The sequence below is a fragment of the Amblyomma mixtum genome, chromosome 3 (assembly GCF_055824585.1).
Source record: "Amblyomma mixtum isolate Tamu chromosome 3, ASM5582458v1, whole genome shotgun sequence".
Taxonomy (NCBI): Eukaryota; Metazoa; Arthropoda; class Arachnida; order Ixodida; family Ixodidae; genus Amblyomma; species Amblyomma mixtum.
Window position 1 is genome coordinate 378,192,476 of NC_143014.1, and position 17,273 is coordinate 378,209,748.

General features: G+C 45.6%; 1 protein-coding gene and 2 long non-coding RNA genes across 3 annotated transcripts in view; 1 reads left to right on the forward strand and 2 right to left on the reverse strand.

The window, feature by feature from the left end:
- Window positions 1–17,273, forward strand: part of LOC149356912 (uncharacterized) — an 84,408-nt gene that overhangs the window by 9,177 nt on the left and 57,958 nt on the right. Inside the window, exons 7-10 of the mRNA XM_089577857.1 lie at window positions 10,738–10,848; window positions 12,534–12,666; window positions 14,199–14,275; window positions 17,038–17,148. Of these exons, the coding sequence (XP_089433983.1) occupies window positions 10,738–10,848; window positions 12,534–12,666; window positions 14,199–14,275; window positions 17,038–17,148 (432 nt within the window). The remainder of the gene's footprint in view (window positions 1–10,737; window positions 10,849–12,533; window positions 12,667–14,198; window positions 14,276–17,037; window positions 17,149–17,273) is intronic.
- LOC149356913 (uncharacterized) lies at window positions 691–3,396 on the reverse strand. The gene is made up of 3 exons (XR_016289847.1): window positions 3,230–3,396; window positions 2,428–2,512; window positions 691–1,380 (listed from the first exon to the last, which is right to left on the reverse strand). It is a non-coding gene; the product is annotated as an uncharacterized LOC149356913 (long non-coding RNA).
- Window positions 4,262–5,872, reverse strand: LOC149356914 (uncharacterized). Its single transcript, XR_016289848.1, has 5 exons — window positions 5,453–5,872; window positions 4,796–4,857; window positions 4,657–4,731; window positions 4,536–4,592; window positions 4,262–4,423 (listed from the first exon to the last, which is right to left on the reverse strand). It is a non-coding gene; the product is annotated as an uncharacterized LOC149356914 (long non-coding RNA).

Sequence of the window (17,273 nt, forward strand, 5' to 3'; positions counted from 1 at the left end):
GTGAATATAATAGAGCACAATACATAGTATTAAATAGTAGTCAAGTAACTAAAAAATGCACTTTGTGGAGAAAAACGTGCATGCTAAAGCAGTTTCTGCTTGGAAAAAATTAGCTCCAGAATGACACTACAGGCGAATACAAATGCAACTAGGAATCAAAACCTTCAATGACGTGCTATTTGTACTAAATCACAGAACTTTTCAGAAAGTGACTGCATTTAGGCGCCATTTATCGTATGCTGTGGCGATGTCAGTGCACGTTAAAGAACCCCAGGTGGTCGAAATTTCCAGAGCTCTTCACTACGGCGTTCCTCATAGCCAGAGTGACTTTGGGACGTTAAACCCCATAAAACAAACTTCGATTCAAAACAGTCCTTATCATTCCAGCGGAGATAGAACACAAATGGCGAACGTTTTCTAGGTATGGAAACTGCTAAAAAATTGGAAACAAAATTTTTAAAATCCAGATTTATGAAACTGTCACCATAGGCATCTTCAAATCATTTTGAGGACAGATGTGACGTAAGGGCGCATGGGCTCTAACCAGTCAGTGGTTAGGGCACTCGACTACTGAGCCAGGCAACCCAAGGTTTGATCCTGGCTGTGGAGGCTACACAGGCATGCAAGGTGCCTGTGTAGCCTCCTTGCGTGCTACACAGGCACGCAAGGTACCTGTGTAGCAATGTCAGTGCATGATAAAAAGAACCCAGAGTGGTCAAAATTATCCACAGCCCTCCACACAGCATCCCTCATAGCCAGTCGCTTTTTGACGTTAAATCCCATGAACCAAATCAAACCGAATTCTGAGAAAAAAAAAATGACATCAGTTATAGAGCCAAAATCTATCACCAAAACATTGGAGGTCACAGTGCCAAGCTTACAATTTTGTGAAATATATTTGCTCTTTCAGTTGTATACAAAGCGTTCTATCTGCTCAATTAATTAGCCTTAAATGAAACAATCTAAGCTATGCAGACTACGCTCCAAGCTTTGTGAATTTGCAGTGCACCTAATTATGTACCAGGGGACTAAAAATGTTAGGCTACATGAGGCAGCAAACCAAAAAACTAATAGTGTGCACACAAATGCTCACAAAAATCAAAAGTATCTTTCTCCATAAAAGTGGATAACACGAGGTGTGGAATGTAACCTTTGGGTATGCCAGGTCTATGTAGACAAGCACACTTCTGGTCATCACTGTACACACAAAAACAGTCTCAAGCTCACAAAAGGTATAAGGGAATCAACTTGCCTCAGCTTTCTTTGCGTGCCTTTCCTGCAGCTGCTTCCGCCTGCAGGACGCATGCTGCAGCCATTTTTTTACCACTCCTTCTATCTCGGCCAGTGTTGTTGAGAACATCTTGTTCGATCGAACAGCATCTGTGCAGAACGATAGGACACATTCAGTATGAAAGCACACATGGAAAAAAGAGCCGTGAATGGTCGATATTGTAATAAGTCTGGTTGGTAGGTCATAATCGGGGAATGCAGCATGAGGAAACACGGATGAGAACAAAATTGGAATGGGCTGGCACATACTTTTTCATTGCCATTGTAAAAATTGTTTTCTAAATGCATCAGCATGCAATTAGATTTTGATATTACTCAAGCAATACTAGTTGGACTTCCATAAATTTTTGCTAAAAGTTGTATAATGCATGCTAAAGTACTTATATGCAGAAAGTCAAGGCAACTATTTGTAAAAATAACAAGAACAGCATGCCTGGTTATGAGAAGTGCTCATAAATTTGTAACAAAAAGTAAAGCTCCACATTCTAGAGAAAGCGTTACGCAGCGTTACTGAATTCAGTCTGAAGTGATGCAGTGTCAGAACCATCAGTTATTAGATGACACAATCAGCAGCAAAAAACAAGCAGAAACAACACTAAATGAACTGCTAATACAGGTCAGAAAGAGGTCAGCACATCCTTGAGGCATGCCTGAAAGGATTGGAACACCTTAAGAGTTGGTTGCATTAACAGTCAAATGATGTGCAGTTAGAAAGAAAGTCAGCGACCCTGTAGAAAACCAAATAGTCATTGTTGAGGTGCCTTAGTCTTATTGAAGAAACCTGGAGTTTAACATAGAAACATGCCTTGGAGACGTCTAAAATCAAAGCTCTTTCCAGACCCAGAAGCTATAAATGTATGTTAATCATTACCGAACATTATAAATTGTGCTTCATGAAAGCATTTGCAGAACCAAAGTTGGGACGTGTGAGAAAACAGGTTTAACTCAAGTAAGTTAATTACGCCAGTGGAACGTGATTGCTTGAATTTTTATGTTATGTTAAGACGAAAGATGTGGCAGTAGTTGGCAATTAGCCTGTCTTTAATGAAGAACTAGAATATATTTGGTGAAAGCTATTTGCTTTCCATAGGTCATGACTAATAACCTAAGAATGAAGCACGAAAAACAGTTTCATACCACCTCTTTGTCTTGATGGAGCAAATGCCACTAGTGAGTGACAAAATACAGACAGCCTCTTTTCTGAACATGCTCTCCAAAATACCTGAAAATGAACAGGAAAGAAGAATGGTCACACCCAGTTGCATTACAGGTTTACAATTTGCAACTCTCATTTTATATAATGTAACCCCGTACTGGGGCACACGAACAGTAGCAAGAATTTGCACAGCACTACTTGCATTGACACACTGCAATAAAAAGAAATTTTCAGCAAAAGTTATAGAAACCACAAGCTGAAAGACAAAAATAGTCAAGAACCAAATATCATGAAGTGAGCAACAACTAAAATAGGAGAAAATTACAAGTAAGAAAGAACCCACAAAGGTTTTTTACAAGCAAAAAGATGAAAAAGCAATGTCAGACCGCAAAAGGCAAATTTAAGCAGAAGAGCTTGACTAAAAACAAAGCCCAGTTAGTCCTGAAGAGAAGAGCTGCAACGAAAGGGGACCTGTTAGCAAATTTTACACCAACACAAGATCTGCGAAAACTGTCTTCTTGAGCCGCCGGAGACTGGAAACTGTCTACCTTTGTAGTGAGGGTCATAGCATGCCAGGCGGCCACCACAGGCATTCCCGCGCCACTACTGTACCATGCCTCCGCTTCGGCGACAAATCCATTTAACTAAACGCCACGCATTTTTAAGCTATCTACGCACTCCACGAACTGATAAACCGGCTAGTGAAATCGCCAGCACGAAAAATGCACAATGCCACCAACGAACACTAACACTTGTTTGAGAGAAAAGTGTGCAAAAACTCACCATTATTGCCGTTCTTCACGTAGTCCCCCAGTACACTGCACAATGCTGGCACAGGACGGTATACGACGCGTACAAGCTTGCCGCCACAATGAAGAAAATGTGAACACGCGAAAAGATAAAATGTGCAAACGAACGCTGAAAGGAACCAAGAAAACATCGCTTCGCGGCCGCGGTACAGAGGCTAGAAGGTTTTCCTAGTGTCGTGAACGGCCGCCGTTTCAAGGGGCCCCTGTGAAACCGGTTTGGATGCTCAGCGTAGGTGGCGCTGCAGCTGCCAGGCGTGCGGCTTTTGGCGCGCTACGCAAGCCGCGCCGTTCGCCCAGCCAGTTGGCAAGTGCGCGCGGGCGATTTGGGCGTGATTTGTTTGTGCGACTCTCGATGCCTCGTAGTGTTGAGAAAAAGTGACGTCTGTGCAGCACGTGTGATAATGCCGACAAAAAAAGGTCGCACGTGTTTCGTGCCGCTCTGCAAAGGTGGCTACAAGTCGTCGAAAGAAAAAGTATCGTTGTTCCGCGCCCCGTCCGACATTGAAGGTGATGCCACACATCACGCAATCACATGTGCATCCAAACGCATTCGAAAAAATGCTAGTAAACCTTGCATTTCAGCTGTTCAGTCAGGAGGTACTAAAGGGTATTTTCTTTTACCGGGACCATTTGCAAAGGGACAACGTCAGAACCCAATCAACCACTGTACGTCCAGCGGACGTACGATGTACGTCCCTTAACGGATGTACGGATATCCGTGGGAGATCCGCCGACCTCCGACGGATCTCCGAGGGACGTCCGACGGAGGTACATTTGTAACTGGAAAGATCTCCCACGGACATCCGATACGGATATCCGCGGATATCCGCCGCGGACCTAAAGAGGACATTGGCATGTTGCAGGCCTTGATGACTGCAGCCACTAATTTAACTGTCATATACTGAATGAGTTTATATACAAGCCCACAAAGTGTTTGATATCAGGCACAGGCCTCATCGTACATCAAATGCATATGCCTATAGGAAGCAACCAAACACAAAGCAAGTTGTCTTAAAATCAAACAATTTTATTAAAGGCATTAATGCATGCTTTCAACCTTCAAGAGGCATTCTTCACGCTTGACGCTAGAAGAGGTCCCATGCAATAGGACGGGTTACTGTATGCAGGTTGTATTCTCATGATGAATCTGTTGTAAAAAAGTTTTTCCCTAGAAAACAAACAAAAATGCAAAAATACTGTCACTGAAAGGGTACATGATTTTTGCAAATCAAGATACTGCCACTGAAGATCATAATAAAAAATACCATAGCAAAACATACCTGCTGACTATGTCACACATTCGCAGCCATCATTTGCACGAAATGTCCACACACGTGCTGCAAAGGAAAAGATGAAGAGTGCATGAGGGGAGCTCATAATTTCAACACACTTCGAACTTACATGTAGACCAATGCTCTGCAGCGCAAGCTACAACACGGTTGCTCTGAATGGGCTGGTGACGTCCGTGCAGCAACCCTGAGGGAACAAGTGGACAGGTTGTGAGTGGGCAACATGCACTTACACTGCAACTAATACATACCTGTTGACACTGCGATGTGGCACATTTGCAGCAATCAATTGCACGAGCTGTCCACATACACGCTGCAAGGAAAAAGATGAAAAATTAATTTCAGCGCAAATTACTGTGCTGTAGATGGCTGGAAACATCCATTTGACAAGCCTAATGTTGAAACAAGTCGATAAGCTGTGAAGGTAGACGAATTTTACATTATTTTCAACCTACCTGCACTTTCCATGGCATGACATAATTTAGGCACCAATACACTCCGCAGGCGGGCCACATACACACCGCAAAGACAGTAAGAAAATAAGAAATCAGTCGCGAATCACTGCAAAACACACACAGCTCCGACATTATCCTTTTCGTGCGTTCTGTTTTATCGCTATTAAGAACTTACGTACAACTGCCTTAAGATTCACACCATGCATGTGTACACCTCGTCTCAATTTTTTTCGTAGTGTAGAACGAGAGAGGCGCGATGCACTGGCTTACGGAGCTTCGCGACAGGCTCGCGTACGCGGGCAAACACGTTTGCGGCAGCTACCGCATCGTATGTACTTGTAACTTCCACTCCAGTGCAAACAATTAAGTTGTGCAAGTGAGTATAATATGCTACAGCATTTTGCTCATCCCACGGCAACATCATCAAGGTAATCTTCAAGCACAGTTACTTACTTGCAAGTTATAACACGCCGCTTCTTTCATCCGAGGCAACAAAGAGTCGGGTGCAGTACGACGTCCGGGCTATTTCACGAAAGCTTCTGTTGCAGAAGAAGGTCTTGTCGAGCGCATAGGTGATTGATCACATTTATAGCACAGCCAAGCAACCGCAGAACAAACAAACCGCATACTGTAGCAAAAATAAAGGTCGAAAGAAGCACGATGCCACGAAAAACTACGCAAAGATCGCGCTGTTGTGCACCGTGCCGCCCGCGCCGGAACTGGTGGCTGACGGATTGGATTGGATCGACTTTAAGGCCTGTCGTCCTGCCGCGGCATGTCCTTCCTCCATGTGCCGCGGCTTCTGGTAGGAGTTTAGTTTTCATGGAAGGCAGCATGCCTCGGTTACCTCAGGTTCTTTTATATCAGCACCATATTCGAGTGATGTTAATTGATTAATCCGAATATGCAACTAATTGCCGGTATAAAAATTTGATCGGCTGAATTTGTCGTTTGCAAAATAGAATTTCTTTTCATTTTTTTTATGTGAGGAAAAATAAAATATGTATGTGACGTCGTAAGTTCACATCCCTAAAGGCATATTCACGGATACCCGTCGGACATCCGTCCGCGGATATCCGCCAGCCATCCTATAACGAACGTCCTTCGGACATACTCCGAATCTCCGACGCGTATGTCCGGATATGGACGTCCGTAGGCATGCCCTACGGACATCCCCACCTGGCACTGGAGATTCGGATCTTAATCGGACGTACTACGGATATCCGTGGTTGACTGGGAAACATCGAACCGACAGAACGGTTTGTAAAACTAATGGAAAGACTAATTTTTATAATGTCATCTAGAATCCCATCAAAAGGCTTTCGTGCTGATTCAAGAAGTGCACAGTTTTTGAATGAGTTCATTGTTTTTCCCAAGGAATGGGAAGAACATGCTGCACAGTATGGTGGCGGCTTTTTAAGTGCAGGAACTGCCCTTGGGCTGCGTGTAACGCTGCAAAGCACACTGTCGCTTGTAAAATACCTGACCACGTCGCTGCAATACAAGTACTTGTTGACTGCAAACCTAAGCCAAGACAGGATGGAGAATGTACTTGGGATTGTGCGCCAGTGCTTCGGTTGCAATGATCATCCAACTGTGGGGCAGTTTTTGATAATTATCAACAACCTTTCTTTCTACAGCCTCGCAAAGCCTCCAAAAGGAGCAAACGTACCTGCAGAAGTCGTGACTGCCCTCTTGCAGCCATCTGATGTTCCCAAAGAAAAAAATTAACGAATAACTGAACTTGTCGATAATTTACTGGATGGCTGAAACTTGGCTTCTGCTGCAGAGCTGCTCGAGGAGCACAGCAGCCTGCGCGATCATCAGGGCTGTGTAGACGAAAAAAAGTGACAGCAGACTAATTTTTTATGTAGCTGGGTATGTTGTAAGAAAAATCCTTAAAATATTTCCTTGCCCCGAATGTGCAACTTGTTTCAGCACTTCGCCTTTGCAAGCCGAGTCAAACAACAATGCCTCACTAATTACTCGAAATTTTGACCATGGAGGCTTAGTTTATCCATCAAGGCCAATTGAACAGCTCATAGCTAAGCTTGAGGACGCATTTAAGGTGTTTTTCAGCCGCAATGAGCTACACGCAGATAGCATGGTCAGCTTTCTGCATTTTCTTCAGGGACGTATGTGAGCTTCAAGGTGTGGGCTGCGCGGAGCATGGACGTCGAATTACAGAAGTGGTCAAGTTTTACGCCTTGACTAGGATGCATTTCCTTGTAAAGTCAGTAAACAAAGAGCGCGGCGCGCAGCGAGAAAAGAAAAAGTTGCTGAAAATGAGGCGCTGTCAGTAGCCTCGCACAGGGCACTTCGCACAAAAAAAGGCATTTGTACGTTGTTGTCATGGAACCTTGTGTATTAAAGACGTTCCACCCTGCAATTTGTGCCGCTTCCTTTTCTCATTTTGGTATCATGCACAAAATGCGTTTTTACGCTTCTTTACGGCGCAGTAGGTGAGGCCCGACGTGACGCTTGCATTTGCTCCTGCCGCGGCACACTGTCGGTGTTACAGCTAGTCCGTGTCGAATCTAAATGAGAAGAGAACCTATGCCAGTGTTTGCACCGTCTTTAACACTTTAACGCCTTGTCAAAGCAGTGATAGCAACCCACACACGATCAACCTACTGAACCAGCGAGCACTACCCATAGGGGCTTCTTGCGCCCGCCCGCACGCCAGCGGGCGGCAGCGCCATCTGCCTTGAGCATAGCAAGTTATTTCAGCTGCGCCGGCCCGGTCGCGACACTAGGAAAACCTTCTAGCCTCTGTAGCCGCGGCGACGAATGATGATGCCCATGGCCGTTGGGCTGCCTAATATCAATACAGTTCTAGTTGCGGTTCTGGTTTGAAATTCGCGGCGTTTGTGGCTTTCAGTCTGAGAAGTTTCTTCAAATAGTCTTACTGCACATGCATTTGTTTGCATAAAATAAAATCAAAGCATGTAATTGCTGACTGCCTAAATATTTCACTCCTGAAAACTTCAGATTGCGAAAGCAAAAAAAAAAAAATCTAAATCTAAAGGCAACATAATTTTAATGTGTTTTTCTGGTAAGCTGTTTGCAAATTTTCAAATCTTCCACTGTGCTGAAAGAAAAACATGTATGAATGTCATATGAATATCCACTAACTGATATTTGAATCTGATAGTCCTCTCAACATGCAGACGATATCGATACATAGACATTGGACGTTAGGACCATTAGTGGACATCCTCTGCATATTCATGGTTTGCTGGGTCTTTCCTATGACTTGGTTTGATATGTGCTGTTTCCACCGTCGAAAGAAAGATGGGCAAGAGAACAGGCACTGACTTTAAACTGATTTCATTTGGTTTCAACTGACAACCATTGTCTCACTGCAGCGGTGGCCTAGTGGTTTGAGCATCTGACTCGCATGCGGGAGGTGCAGGGTTCGATCCCCTGTGCCACCGGGGGCCCAACGGTGATACAGTGGGTACAGGTTGTTTTCCCCTGGCCTGGTGCTTGGCTTCATTTGGGTGAAATGCTTGGGAAATGGGTCTTTGGCCCCACCTTGAGTAAGCGAAAACGCCTTATGCCATAGCGCTCTTTGCCTAGAGATGCCCTTGTGCCGCAAAAATTCATCTCCATCGTCAAAAACATCCTCTTAAAAATTTCCACCTATTCTGATGACAAAACCTGTGCGTTACAACCGAGCTCAATGCTTCAGAACTATGAACCCTGAATTCAGAGAACATGTGAAGCCATAAAAAAAATGGACAATTCAGCGTGTTTAGGCTTTGGTTGAATTTCAAGGCTTGGTTTAAGAGGACAATGAGATAGTGCTGTGTGGATCCATTGTTTAGGATGGAAGTTGATGAAGAGGACATCTAAAGCGCAGCGCAAGAGACTGGCAGTCCATCAAGCAAGACGTTTTGCTGTGGTGATCACATCGTGGTCTAATGCAGTGGGCAGCGAAGCTGATCTGAGTGGGCAGTGCGTTGTTTGGGCTAGGGATGCGGGCGTGTGAGGGAATGAGGTTGGAAAGTGTGGAGGGTGGCTAGTTTTTAGGAGCCTGCTCTCCATGGCACGGGGACGAAAGACTGTCCTTCACTTTTGTACCTATAGCCTCGACTGCATTGCCATAAAAAGTTGTCCATGAGTATAGCGTGAAATCGCAGGCGACTCGCAAGTGCCTTTGTGAAGTGGGGTTGGGCCGTCAACTCGTTGCTCCGAGAGGCTGCGTGGATAGCAAGCAAAGAAAGCTGTGTGCTATGGCTGTGTGATCCTTCTCATTTGCTTGTGCCTTGTTGCATTTAATTTTTTTAAAACACAAGCTACTTCTTAAACCGTCTGAGGTGACTTCATGTAAATGGTTCATCTTTAAACTATTCAGTGCATTGGGAGCACAACAAATGTTTACTCTATGACCTTTCACCCATGCTTTCACCAAAGACCTTTAACCCAATACCACTCACCGTTGCTTTGTGTCTGACAGAAGCAGTGTCTTTAAAATATTACGCATGTTTCTTGCACTCTCTTTCCATTGACTTGAGCCATGCATCGATTTTCTGTTGGACACATGCTGCTCACCATTTCTGCAATGTTTTGCATCTTCTGGGTGATGCTAAAAGTTCGTGTTGGGAGTGGATCTTGTGTCGAAGTGGGCGGCTAACCATTTAATCGAGTCTGCGGGTTTATGCTGCCTGGCAGTCTTCGGGGGCTCATTCCCCTATAGCTCCTGCGCCAGTAAGAATTATATCTTTATCACTACTAAACTTTATCTCCACCAGAAAATAATTGGGGCTTGTCGTCGAGTCATAACGGGTCTGGTCCTGGTCGCCGTGTCTTATGTTCGGGGCTGGGGACGGGGCGGGGGGGAAAGCGGCTGGTCAGTTCTGGACAAGTAGAGCAGGGGAGAGCTGGGCGGCAGAGTCCATGTCCCCTAGGCCGGCGACCAAGGCGAGCAGAAGGCGGCAGTGCTCCAGGGACCAAGATGACGATGTACCCCACACCTCACACCAAATAACACGTGGTGGCAAGCCAAGAAACCGAACGACATGATGACCGATGAAATATTTTTTTTAATGTCTGCACGCCTAGCGTGACTGCTGCGTCCCACGCCACAGCCCACTTCTTCGTCATCTGCTTTGTAAAAATATGTATCATATTTCAATTTTAAACCCTTCATTTGTATGATGTACACTGTTCTTTGCTTATTTTAGGGTGTCCAAGTGTTTCAGGGACGCCACAAGTTTTGATGCATTACTTTTTGGTTCATTTTTTTATTGCTCGTTTGCGTTGTGGACAGAAGTATACAGCCCGGGAGGTTTGCTTGCGAGGCCCGCCGCATGCCTCGTAATGTGGTGTCAGCAGCCATAATCTCTCGCAAGAGGAATGACTTCATGTCCGCAATCCTCCCAAGCTTTGGACTGCTAGGAAGCCTTGCTAAACAGCTTACAAGCAAACCCCTTGGGCTGTAAACTTTTGACGTTGGCTGTACCAATGAGTGTGCCTCAATTTTAGACATTACAGACAATAAGATCAGAAAGAAATGATTGTTTTAATGTGCTATAGTCATTTAGGCTTTCGATTGAATTTTTATTTTCACCGGTTTGTAGCTTCTGCTGTTGAGGCGTCGGCTGCTTCTGCCTTCTGTGTTCTAAAGTTGCTTCAGGACAGAGCTAGTGATCGGCACCACCGAATCTTTGTTAATTATTCTCATGTGAGCTTTCTTTCGTTCACTGTGGTGCATCTCCACTCCTCCACTGCAGCTCGCTTCGTCAAGGACAAGGCGGCCTCGAGCGAGGATCGCCCGTTGCTTTGCATTGACGGGGCCAGGCTGAAAGCCGAGAGCGACCAACAGCGGGAAAAGCGCTGGCCAGGTGAGTGCAGCTTTTGTGGAGGAGCTGTTTTCCTCTTTTGCAGAAGAAGTGGGGTAGGGGGCTTCTTTGCAGGTTTGTGGCTTTTTCCTTCTAATCTTGACAACAAAAAGTACCTTGGGCTGTCGTCTTTGAATAGCTGTTTCTGGAATTTAGAATTTATTTTATTCGATTGGAATTTTTCTTAAGATGTTCTCGCGGAATGTGACAGCGTTTCATCATCATCATCATCATCAGCCTGACTACGCCCACTGCAGGGCTAAGGCCTCTCCCATGCCTCTCTCCAATTTACCCTGTCCTTTGCCAGTTGGGCCACCGTAATCCCGCAAATTTCTTAATCTCATCCGGCCACCTAACTTTCTGCCGCCCCCTGTTACGCTTGCCTTCTCTTGGAATCTGCATTGTACAAGGGTCTCGCTCGGCTTTTCTGATTGGGGACGTATAGTTGCCTTTAGCTAACAGTCTGCTAGCTGCCGAAGCAACTTGTTTAACTTGCTGTCGCAAGCAAATCACAGCTGGGCACCAAGAGAGTTTGGAATCGACGATTAAGCCCAGATAATGAGCTGTAGCCTTCCATGGTATGCTATAAAAAAAAGCGGCAGATGGCCACTTGTTAATCTGGCCACGGCGGGGCACTCGCCACTGTGCTAATTAAACCCGACAAATGAACGTCATCTTTCGCACAAATCTCTCGCTTGCATCTCAAAAGCATAGTCACAATACTACAGAATCGGGAAGAAAACCGCCTCAGCTGAATAAAAACCGGTCCGAGCTCACTGACAACGAATTTCGGAGAGCTCACATTAACGCGGTATGCATCAAATGAACAGATACATGCAGTTCATTGCAGAACACGCAATAACATTCAAGCGATTCTGAATAAAACAAGTTTTCTTATTCAAGTCACGCGAAATGCAACTTGCGATGAAAAATAAAAAATGTGCGAAAAAAAAAAAAGTTTCAGCCAGCGGGATTTCAACCCACGCAGACCCATTGCCTGTCGACTCTCCGGAGCGGCCACAGAACAGCGCGGAGTGATACACCATTTATTTTTATTTTTTTGCGGACTACTTCCGTAACCTTCACAGCGTTGCACTTGATGTATGAAACGGAGTATAGTGCCATCGAGCTTGAGGGAAGGGATTAGAATCTAAGAATGCTCGTTCGTCGGTTTCACGCGCTTCGGGATGAAGGAGGTTATAGGCTGCTTTGTCGCCCAATCAGCGTGCTCCGCGTATCTATCCCACTACCTATAAAAGCCGCGCTTCACAGAGAGAACCTAGCGGATGTTCTGTAGCTTCACTTTGCCGGTGCGTTCAACAGCTACAAAGAAAAAAAAATCAGATTGTCTAACATCATCGACGGTTAAGCAAACGGTGAGTTGGACATTTCTCTTTTTAGTGTCATTTGAATAGGGTGCGTCTGCAGTATGCGCTCTCGCGCTGCGTGCAATTCGCCCGCAGAGAAAGAAAAAATTCGTTCTTTCTCTGTGGTTCGCCGCACGAGCTTTGCGTGTTCGATTTGCCTGAACGCATGGCGTTTCCCTTCGTGAAATTGCAGTGAGCACAGAGGCACGGCTTTTGTTTTCTTGTGCAAGGCTGATTTATTTAGATTCTTTTTGGTTAGTATTCACGGAATGAAATCTTGGCGTAGCGTTGAGCGTCCTCATCGTGTCTGATTTGCTGCAGGTGATACGAGGCCACAGCCACCTGGCATGTCTCCAACTGTCCGCCTGGTTGCAGCGCACGTTCCTCATCCTGCGCCACAAGAGGTCTGTGAAGGTCGGAACTTTGGTGGCCGCTCTGGAGCTACGGGAGACAGGTATTCTCTTTGTGGCAATTTTGGTACTTCATCCTGGGTTAAACACGCCATGTTTGCCATAAACGTTCGAAGCTCGAATGTGCTTCACATCCGGCGTTATGCTTACTGCACATTTAGCGTCTCTATTTCGTCTGGTACCAAATGTGCCGGTTTACTTGTTTTTAAGGCGAAAGCCGTTAATGGCTCATACTGTCGTGACCAACACGTGTTAGCAAATTTGTCCGCGTTTCAGATTGGTCGAAATGGTCGTGACGACGCTGCGCGCGAATTTTGACGGGTGTCCACCGAAATATGTGAGACGGTTACTGCGTAATTTCCTTTCCTCAAATACAGTTTTCATTTTCATCATTACGGCCCCTCTTTCTTCTTTCACTCTACTTCCTCCCGTCCTGTACGGTTGTTCGGGTGTCCACCGATATGATGGAGAATTACAGCGCCATTTCCTTTCCTCAAAAAGCATTGCGCTTAAAGGGCAACGCACCGCGCCGAACGGGTGGTGGCGTTCCGTGGACTCTCCCTGGCAGCGCTACAACACGCTGTCGCGTTCCACTGCTAAAGGCAAAGATTAAGCATCATTAATTGGCAGTTAATTAATGCACCAACAGAATGTGAGGGGAACAATTTCGTAGCAGCTAGAATGCAGCACTCAGGCTTTCGCCTTTCACCGCTTAATTTTTTTTACTTGTTGCAAATCAGGCTATGATAATTGAGCGAAAGTAGTACAACGACACAGCACAGATTTCCAACGCTGTATGGTTGCCGTTTGTTTACTCCTAATGCGTTGACACAAGCACCTGGGCAACTGGCCCGCAGTTCCATTGTGACTCCTGAACGGGACCATAATTTTCTCGTGCTAGATTGCAAATGATCAGTGTAAGACACTCGCTAATCTGTGCGAAAATGTTGTCTAGCAATTTGGCTTTTATGATTTGTTCTCGTGAAACAGTTGACCAACTTGTGTCAGATTTCTGTGCTGTAAAGTAGAACTTTGATGTTGGTAATGCTGAGGTGTGATGTAATTGTAAAATAGGTATGAAGGACAAAAATGGGACAGACAGCATGTGCATAGTCTGCATTTTTCTGTTTACCTTATTCAGGTTTTTACCAAAAATTCAGGGGTAAATTATTACTGTGCCCAAGTTTTAGCATTCATGAAGTGTAGGGCACCCTTGTAATCACTGGCCAATATTGCTTGAATTAGGGTAGTAAGTTTTGCTGGCTGGTAGGGCTGCGCAATTAATATAACAGCCTAAGAGACCTAGCTACACACGTGGAGCACTAACCAGGTGCTGTGGCCACCTGGTTTGTGTTTTTTGTGTGTGGCTAGGTCTTCTTCGATGTAATATTCAGCAGTGTTAGCTGGTCATTGAGTGAAGAGAGTTTATGTTAGCACACTGTCTTTCGAGTTCTTTGCACCGCACATCGGCTCGGGTAATTCATTGGCAAGGGTTTGTAAATGAATGTGCACCCCTGTTTCTAACGGACAAAAGAAGAATAGATGACTGCTTTTATTCTTGTCAATTTTCTTCCAGTGCCATATTTAAGGGACTTGGCAGGGGCCGTGGTCAGCGATCCGACGGTGGACGGAATGGGCCAGCCGCATGTGCAGGTACAGAGGTGTTGGTTGTGCCCTGTAAAGAGATTGGCATGATCATGGGTGACATGGCACTGCTAACGTGAAGACTGAGCAGGTTTACAGCATGGCACCTGGGTGCGGTTGTCGAGCATAATTGTCATTGCTTCTTTTGGCCAAATGCATGCTAACAAAGCGATGAAGATTTGCCAAGATATTGTTCTTTGTCTTCAGTTTTGCTCTTGCTGTCATAAGTGAGGAATTGTAGAATTGAGCAAAAAGCAGCAGCAGCACTAATGAAGGTCTTTCCTATGACTTGGTTTGATATGTGCTGTTTCCACCGTCGAAAGAAAGATGGGCAAGAGAACAGGCACTGACTTTAAACTGATTTCATTTGGTTTCAACTGACAACCATTGTCTCACTGCAGCGGTGGCCTAGTGGTTTGAGCATCTGACTCGCATGCGGGAGGTGCAGGGTTCGATCCCCTGTGCCACCGGGGGCCCAACGGTGATACAGTGGGTACAGGTTGTTTTCCCCTGGCCTGGTGCTTGGCTTCATTTGGGTGAAATGCTTGGGAAATGGGTCTTTGGCCCCACCTTGAGTAAGCGAAAACGCCTTATGCCATAGCGCTCTTTGCCTAGAGATGCCCTTGTGCCGCAAAAATTCATCTCCATCGTCAAAAACATCCTCTTAAAAATTTCCACCTATTATGATGACAAAACCTGTGCGTTACAACCGAGCTCAATGCTTCAGAACTATGAAACCTGAATTCAGAGAACATGTGAAGCCATAAAAAAAATGGACAATTCAGCGTGTTTAGGCTTTGGTTGAATTTCAAGGCTTGGTTTAAGAGGACAATGAGATAGTGCTGTGTGGATCCATTGTTTAGGATGGAAGTTGATGAAGAGGACATCTAAAGCGCAGCGCAAGAGACTGGCAGTCCATCAAGCAAGACGTTTTGCTGTGGTGATCACATCGTGGTCTAATGCAGTGGGCAGCGAAGCTGATCTGAGTGGGCAGTGCGTTGTTTGGGCTAGGGATGCGGGCGTGTGAGGGAATGAGGTTGGAAAGTGTGGAGGGTGGCTAGTTTTTAGGAGCCTGCTCTCCATGGCACGGGGACGAAAGACTGTCCTTCACTTTTGTACCTATAGCCTCGACTGCATTGCCATAAAAAGTTGTCCATGAGTATAGCGTGAAATCGCAGGCGACTCGCAAGTGCCTTTGTGAAGTGGGGTTGGGCCGTCAACTCGTTGCTCCGAGAGGCTGCGTGGATAGCAAGCAAAGAAAGCTGTGTGCTATGGCTGTGTGATCCTTCTCATTTGCTTGTGCCTTGTTGCATTTAATTTTTTTAAAACACAAGCTACTTCTTAAACCGTCTGAGGTGACTTCATGTAAATGGTTCATCTTTAAACTATTCAGTGCATTGGGAGCACAACAAATGTTTACTCTATGACCTTTCACCCATGCTTTCACCAAAGACCTTTAACCCAATACCACTCACCGTTGCTTTGTGTCTGACAGAAGCAGTGTCTTTAAAATATTACGCATGTTTCTTGCACTCTCTTTCCATTGACTTGAGCCATGCATCGATTTTCTGTTGGACACATGCTGCTCACCATTTCTGCAATGTTTTGCATCTTCTGGGTGATGCTAAAAGTTCGTGTTGGGAGTGGATCTTGTGTCGAAGTGGGCGGCTAACCATTTAATCGAGTCTGCGGGTTTATGCTGCCTGGCAGTCTTCGGGGGCTCATTCTCCTATAGCTCCTGCGCCAGTAAGAATTATATCTTTATCACTACTAAACTTTATCTCCACCAGAAAATAATTGGGGCTTGTCGTCGAGTCATAACGGGTCTGGTCCTGGTCGCCGTGTCTTATGTTCGGGGCTGGGGACGGGGCGGGGGGGAAAGCGGCTGGTCAGTTCTGGACAAGTAGAGCTGGGGAGAGCTGGGCGGCAGAGTCCATGTCCCCTAGGCCGGCGACCAAGGCGAGCAGAAGGCGGCGGTGCTCCAGGGACCAAGATGACGATGTACCCCACACCTCACACCAAATAACACGTGGTGGCAAGCCAAGAAACCGAACGACATTATGACCGATGAAATATTTTTTTTAATGTCTGCACGCCTAGCGTGACTGCTGCGTCCCACGCCACAGCCCACTTCTTCGTCATCTGCTTTGTAAAAATATGTATCATATTTCAATTTTAAACCCTTCATTTGTATGATGTACACTGTTCTTTGCTTATTTTAGGGTGTCCAAGTGTTTCAGGGACGCCACAAGTTTTGATGCATTACTTTTTGGTTCATTTTTTTATTGCTCGTTTGCGTTGTGGACAGAAGTATACAGCCCGGGAGGTTTGCTTGCGAGGCCCGCCGCATGCCTCGTAATGTGGTGTCAGCAGCCGTAATCTCTCGCAAGAGGAATGACTTCATGTCCGCAATCCTCCCAAGCTTTGGACTGCTAGGAAGCCTTGCTAAACAGCTTACAAGCAAACCCCTTGGGCTGTAAACTTTTGACGTTGGCTGTACCAATGAGTGTGCCTCAATTTTAGACATTACAGACAATAAGATCAGAAAGAAATGATTGTTTTAATGTGCTATAGTCATTTAGGCTTTCGATTGAATTTTTATTTTCACCGGTTTGTAGCTTCTGCTGTTGAGGCGTCGGCTGCTTCTGCCTTCTGTGTTCTAAAGTTGCTTCTGGACAGAGCTAGTGATCGGCACCACCGAATCTTTGTTAATTATTCTCATGTGAGCTTTCTTTCGTTCACTGTGGTGCATCTCCACTCCTCCACTGCAGCTCGCTTCGTCAAGGACAAGGCGGCCTCGAGCGAGGATCGCCCGTTGCTTTGCATTGACGGGGCCAGGCTGAAAGCCGAGAGCGACCAACAGCGGGAAAAGCGCTGGCCAGGTGAGTGCAGCTTTTGTGGAGGAGAAGTTTTCCTCTTTTGCAGAAGAAGTGGGGTAGGGGGCTTCTTGTTTGCAGGTTTGTGGCTTTTTCCTTCTAATCTTGACAACAAAAAGTACCTTGGGCTG